General features: G+C 31.3%; 1 protein-coding gene across 1 annotated transcript; it reads right to left on the bottom strand.

Annotated features, from left to right (window-relative positions):
* Positions 1-520: 520 nt before the first annotated feature.
* On the bottom strand, positions 521-6,778 carry LOC119674943 (GATA zinc finger domain-containing protein 6-like). Its single transcript, XM_038086100.1, has 3 exons — positions 6,628-6,778; positions 705-1,976; positions 521-555 (listed from the first exon to the last, which is right to left on the bottom strand). The coding sequence occupies exons 1-3, from the start codon at positions 6,776-6,778 to the stop codon at positions 521-523; spliced, it is 1,458 nt and encodes a 485-aa protein (XP_037942028.1).
* Positions 6,779-7,400: the final 622 nt, after the last annotated feature.

Raw genomic sequence — 7,400 nt, 5'->3', positions numbered from 1 at the left:
TTTTCATATTAAAAATGTGTACCGGTTATAACAAAATTTCTGATCAAAATTTAACATTAATTATTTAATTGACTCTGAAATCTTCTGCAATTACAAAAAAGGCTGATCGCGAAACATAATGTATATCTCATATATATTTTTCACTTTTTAACTTAGATATCTTCCTCAAATCCCCCAATCCATGGTACTAACGAAATATTTAAAGCCTGAGTATTCCGTCCATATTAATAAATATCGATTATAATAAAAAAAATACTAAGAAAATATGAAATAAATATATATATAGATATATAAATCTAAATAAAACATAAATAAAAATTATAGTTTTACTATATAGGTATATATATAATATAGTATTCATATTGTTCTTCCATTTACATAAGCGGGTATATAAAATAGGATTGGTCTATTATGAATACCAAAATGGAGAAAATGAATGGACTTCATGTTCTAAAATTTGTATACATTTCTGATATAACATGTGTATCATGTATTAATAATATTGATAATATTCTTCCATTTATATAAGAGTGTATTTAATATAATGTTGATCTTCTATAAGTATAGAAATGGAGTTATAAAAACGAATAGAATTCATCTTCTAAAATTTTTTAGACACTACGTTACTTTTCCACTGTAACACTTATATACATTTGTATATATGTCATATATATAATTAATATAAAATGTGGAGGGGCACTCACCCGTCATTGCACCACTAATGCTGGGTCCACTGAAGTGTGTATCTCTGGTGGTTGAAGCTTCTGAAGCAATCGTTGCAACAGTGTTTTTTTGTTGCATTGTCGATGTTTGTGCTGTTATCTGACGTTCGGCTGTTGAAGAACGAGTTGTTGCAGTTAAAGAACCTGTTGTAGTGACTGTTGCTGTCGCTGGTGGTGACCTCGTCTCACATGAATTTTGCTTAGATAATGTAAGTCGTTTCTTAGCCGGTGGTGCGTCTTCAGTATTGCATACATCAGTTGCACTTAAAGTTGTATTTGTTGCTGTTGTTGTTGCTGTCCCTGTTGAGTTGCTCAGTGCTGTTGTGGCGGCATCAAAACAGACATCCACCAATGTGGCTTGTGTTGTTTGCAGACCAGCAATATCTTTAATATCAATCCAGCTAGCACCGATCTTATCACCTTCGGTTAAAGGTAAACTAAGCACACGCGTGTCTTTATCATCAACAATATGGAAAGCCTGTGTAGGTTCTATCTTCACAATGATTGGTTGATGACTTATAATTTGTTGCTGCGATTGCTGCTGTTGTTGTTGTTGCTGCTGTTGCTGTTGTACACCTGCATGAAATGCTTGTACAACGCCATCAATATCTGTTAGCTGTTCCTGATTGCTATTTATTTGCTGTTCGATTTGTACTGCACCGGCAGGAATTAATATTGCTTCAGTGCTTGTTGAAGGCGAAGCAGCGTTGGTCGATGTTGTTGCCAGCAGCAATTCTTCACCGGTTGCCGTCTTACGTATCACATCGAACTTTAGTATTGTGCACTTATCCGTCTGCTGATATTGATGCTGCAATTGTGGCCGCTGTTGCAACTGTGCGTAATTCTGTACGTTACGTAGAAATGCGGTTGATAATGGTTTTGTTGTTGCTGTTGCAGCGGCGGCGGTGGTAAAGAGCAGCGGTGGCGATGTAGCCTTGTTAGAAGTAGTTATAGTTCGCACTATGTTGGCTGTGGTGGCAATTGTTGTTGCTGTCGCTGCTACTGTCGCAACACTCGATACTGCTGTGGCTGTTGTTGTTGCTGTTATTGGCGCTGATGTCGGCAACGGTATGATTGATATGGATGGTAGTTTGTTGCGAAAATTTTCACTGTTGCTGTTGGCAAGTGAGCTATTGATAATGTTGCTGACTGCGGCAGATAGTGTTGATTGTGTTGTTGGCGTGGTTGTGCCCACACCTTGAGGTGGCACCACCTGTTGATTTTTTGACCTATCCGTTGTGACGCTTTTTTTGTCTTATTTAATATAAGAATTTAATTGATACTATATATTAGAGTATCAAAAATGTTGTTTATCACTGTGATATATTTGAATAATATATAATTAAACTATATTCTTCAAGTCCAGAAGTACTTATATAAATTCAAAAATTTATTTTTGTTTTTTTGATTTTTTGTTATTTCTTTAAGTCTTATATTTCATATTTGTGCGTAGTTGAAGATATTAATATATTAGACACCTTTCTTGAGATAACTTAAGAACTCTATATTAAACCACTAAGTTCATTTTAATCTTTGTTGTGTTGTAGATTGCTTGTTTGAGTGAGATTCTTTATTGTTCTTTTTCTTTATAACGTTTTTTATATTATAAAATTTATATTTAATTTTATATATTAATTGTTTTGCCTTATAGGCTGCATAAGCTAACCCATAGGTATTCACATTTATTAGAATAAGTTGTTTAGAGAGAATACTATCTTTTGCTGTCTATCACAGCACTATTGTTTATTTTTTTGTTCTAATTAAACACCTTTCAAGTAACTTTAAAAATCCTTCTTAAACGATTTTGATGGTTATATGATCGTTTCATTTTTCAGGTAAGGACAATCTTACTAATATATAGAGTAGGAGGCGATCATTATAAATATCCTTAAAATTTCTTTGATAATTATCGTCTTTCACTTTTTACTTTCTTTACGATTGTATTCTTAAAAGCTTGTTTTATGAAGACTGCATATATGATGTATTACTGAACATTCATTTCTTAAAATGATGATTTACTGCTGATTTTTCCTGGATATATGTTTGCATAGAAATCTCTCCGACATATGTTGTCATTCTACTACTTATATTATCTTTCAAATTCAGTGCCTTATGAGAGACATATGTATAGTTGACCATAACAATTTTTTTCACTTATGTTATCACACTTTCAGTGAGTTTTATGAGATAAATGCCAATATGGTTATATATAACCCAATAGTTTTCAAATAGGTTTCTTGAATTCCGAACTACTTTTCTATCACCTTATTACGTTATTATAAGGCAACGTTAATTTTGATTACGATATTGCCAGTGGTTTTTAATAGGTTATTTTTATAGTATTTTCTAATAATTTTTCCATCATCTCATAAGTTAGTTTTATCAATCACCTGTCAATATCAGTGAATCGTTTATATAGTTTTATGAACTATCTGCCAATATCGACTGTGAATGTCTTATTAATGAATTACGTTCCCATCACAGCATTAATTAATTTTATGATTTAGCTACCAATAATGTATTTTGTATTGCCAGTGGTTTTCTGTATGTATTATATCTGAATTACTTTTTGATTACTCGATTAGTGATTTGTATCAGTTGGGTGTTAATTTCTTTTTCGATATTTTAAGTAATTTTCAATGTATTTCAGTACCAAATTACTTTCCCTTCATCCCAACAATTAATTAATTTCATGCATCAGCTACCAATATTGATTAACGTTTTAATTAGTTTTATGACTCAACTATCAATAACGTTTCCGAAATGGGAGTGATTATCAATACGTTTCTTGAGTGTCTTAATTCCGAATTACTTCGATTTTTACACCGCCAGTATCTTTCTACTAGTAAGACACATAAGAAGTCTTATTTTCGATTTCCTTTTCTATCACACCATTAGCTAGTCTTATCACTCAGCTACTAATGACATTTCCGATATAATAGCCGTTTTTAAAAAGTTTCTTGAATGTTTCCGAAAACAGTAGTTTTTAATCAATTTCTTGAATTTCCGTATTACTTTCCCATCACTTCTTTAGTTAGATATATGAGATTTTGTTAATTTCAATCATTTCTTTATAGAGTCTAATTTTGCGAACTAAGTTCCAATATATGTTCCAATTGATAGGTCTGATTGTTTTTTTATAGTAGTGATTGCCTTTAAAGTGTGGTAAAGATTTATTGTCCTCACTGAAGTGCTTTGGGTCTTTTTTTAACTTTTTACCTTTTTTTATATTTTTAGCAGATATATAGTAGAGTCCATTGTCTTAGAGTAATACTTATGACTTTTAAACCCTTATTTATAGATTGCTTTTCTTTTCTTCTTTTTATTATAGATTGATCTTATTGATTTGGTCTACAGTTCCGCATCGTATTCAATATAAATTTAAATATTTATATTTACGTTTTCGGGATTAACTATTGTTTTGAAGGATCCTCTAGTCTAGTCCAGTGGGCTAGCATTCAATGAAGATAACTGATTTTATTGTTGTTGTAAGTGTTGAAGTTAGGGTTTAAAATTAGGGTCTGCTTGCAGTTAATCCTTTCTTTGGATTAAACTTCTCATTCAAGATGATTTTGTACTTGCGCTTTGTTGTTGTATTTATTATGTCTTTGGGTCTTTATTTTCTTTTCTTTTTTGTTTTGTTTATGTTGTTTGTGTTCGTAAATGCAAAATACAGAGTTGCATTTTAGGTATATTATTTTTTTGATTTTTTTTTTGTGACTTTTATTAATTAAGAATATGCAATATGCAATCTGCAATCTGCAACATGCAACATACAACACGATTTGTACACGAAATAATAGAATTAAATCTCCGATTAGTCGAATCAGTTGCACCAATTGTAAACAAGGATATAAACTTGTGTGTATAATTTTTTATTTTAAAAACAAATTATTTATTTTCAATAATTTTTTTTTATGTAAACAATTTAAATTTTTTTTTTGTTAATAAGTGTAGAAGCACAACATTTAAAAAAATAAAAATCAGCCTTTTAAGTGCACTTAAGAGCGATTTCAACGCGAGAATTGCTTTGGCGAAATTGCTGCTTGCGTGGGTGTTCGAAAAACGGTTTCGGACATGAGTCGTTTCGAATCGTATTGAATTTTTCGTTTAATCGCTTTACATTTGAAATGAAAATGAATATATTACTTTTAAAAATCAGTCGTGTTTTTTTTATTTATGCTTAGTGTTGCGTTTCAATAGAGTTCAATACATGTATTTTGATATATATATGTGTATATATTCGAGTTGTATTTAAGATAAAATTTTTTTTGTTCTCATAAATGTCTTCTGTATATGGTTGCAGTTCCATCCGTGCTATCTTTCGTGGTTCAGAATTGCAGTCTACACGTTTTCTGTATTGCACAAGTACTACTTTTGTGTATCCTGCTGCTGCATGTTTGTGTGGATTAACACTGGCAACATAAGAATCTGTTGGTACACATAAATGCAATGAAATGCGCAGCGCTCCATGCGAGTGGGCTATGGAACGAGTAGAAATGTCAAAATAATTGGAAGTGTGCCGATTTCGCTGTCGAAGCCGATGTCTTTGCCTTTACCGTTGTCGTTGTCGCTGTCGTAGTCGTGGTCGTGGTCGTGGTCGTAGCCGTTGCCGATGTTCCGTAACATCTCACTAGTGCATTATATTCCACCACTTCTTTTATTTTGAATTATATTTTTTTTTTTTGCTTTTTGTTTGAAGTATATAACTTTTACTTATTCACAATTTCAACAAAAACACAATAATCGATTTTTACATTTTCCGAGTGATTGCTTTGAACTGAAATCCATTAAAAATTATAATCACATCTGGTCGTCACAATCTCAGAATGTCACAACAGATCAAATAATATTTTTATATCAATAATATTCATACCGAAATATATAAAATATATTTTTATTTAAAAAAATCAGTGTTTTTAGTCGACACTTTAAGCACACAATGAACATAAACAAAACTCTACAACCACTGGCAGCGCACACAGCACATCCAACAAGGACACCCTTCCAGGATATTCCATTCCAATAAGACGACGGCAATGCAAAACGGGGGATGTGTACGTCGAAATGTACGGAAAATGAAAAACGAAAAAACTTTTCAAAGCCCAAACACAACAAAACCTAGTGAAAGTTTTTCACTACGAATTTCCTTTCACAAACGAATTTCCAATCGGAAAATATTTTCTCTATATTTTTCCAACACTTCACATATCTGGTTTTTCTCTTAATAAACTTAAATTATTTATTTGAATATAAATTTTTTTTGAATTTAACAACTTAATCCTTTCACATATGCAGTTTTATTTAATTTTATTCTATTTATTTTTTTTTCTTCCTTTTTTTTTGTTGTGAATCCTTCGTGTGTTGCTGCGCTGTTCCACATAAAATCTGTGACTGGAAATGGGAAAATGTATCGCACTTCAGCGCATACGTTACAAAACACAGAAAATAGGACTCGTCGTTGGAAAATAGGGTTAGTAGGCATAATGCCAAGTGCATAGTCAGGGAAAACTGGAAACCGGAATGGCAACATTTTCCACCCTTAATACCAGGTGTTGTGCCACATCCTCACACAATGCAATAAGAAAATATGTGAATATTTTTTTTGCTTCTTCTTCTATTTTCATTTAACAATTTTGATTACGTATTTTTCACTTAACAAAGGACTTAAAGGACTCTTCGCATAAGCAGCGCAATTAAAAAGGGATAAAAAAAAGGAAGCAAAAAAGTTGTTTTGGGATTCTTCTCTGCAATAAAAAGGATTTCCTTTGGGTTTCAAAACAGGAAAAAAAAAACAGAAAACAATGGTAGATGAAACTGCACTGCGATTATATCGATGCAGTACGAACCTGTACGTACCACAGGTTTATTGATCTTTAACAAATTAAAATTCAACGGCATATACCATATGTACGTTTTAATAGATGATGATAATAAGTACCGCCAGTAAAGTGTTCAAAATTTATGTACTTATGTCGGATTTTAAGAGGTATTTTAGGAATTCGTAGTGGCACTTTAGGAATTCGTAGTGGCACTTTAGGAATTCGTTGAGGCATTTATGAATTTAAAACTACGAATTTAATTGCTTCGTAGTTAAAATCAAATTAAATTGATCATCAAATTAATGTCTTTTTGCACGAATTATTGTTAGAGTTACAGATAGAGGAAATTTTGGTGTTGAGTAATCTACAATTAGTCTATTATTATTTTATGTGCCTCATGGCGACTAAAATTTTATAGATTTAATTAGCTCTATACGTGCTTCTTTTTTATAGGTCTAAATAAATTAAACTTTAATTACTCCACTAGTTAAGAGTAGTGTATACATATATAATGTTACAACCGACATTATTGGATAAGTTACGGAAATTAGGAGTAATGAAAACAAATATATATAATTTCAGAAATCAGATAACTTAGGTTTTCTTCACAATAAACTTGATGAGTAAATCTTATTAATTTAAGCAATTAATCTTATAAACTGAAACAGTTAATCTTATGCTCCTTAAGATATATTTATATCGACAAGCTAAGTCATATACATAAGTATATGAAAATAGATATGTTAGTATACATATATTCCAAAATTGCTATTGATGTATAAAGATATATACACATATATGTAAAGATAGATATGCTAATGTAAATACAGTCCAAAATTGATATCGGTATATAAAG

This window comes from Teleopsis dalmanni, chromosome 2 (genome assembly GCF_002237135.1).
Source record: "Teleopsis dalmanni isolate 2A chromosome 2, ASM223713v2, whole genome shotgun sequence".
Lineage (NCBI taxonomy): Eukaryota > Metazoa > Arthropoda > Insecta > Diptera > Diopsidae > Teleopsis > Teleopsis dalmanni.
Note: the sequence above shows the minus strand (reverse complement) of the source record. Positions and strands in the feature narration are given on the sequence as shown.

Coding starts and splice junctions, on each gene's coding strand:
- LOC119674943 (XM_038086100.1), bottom strand. CDS start 6,778: ATGCCTCAACGAATTCCTAAAGTGCCACTACGAATTCCTAAAGTGCCA. Junction 1,977..6,627: donor TCTATTAAAACGTACATATG/GTATATGCCGTT, acceptor ATATTAAATAAG/ACAAAAAAAGCGTCACAACG. Junction 556..704: donor CATTAGTGGTGCAATGACGG/GTGAGTGCCCCT, acceptor CTATACTTATAG/AAGATCAACATTATATTAAA.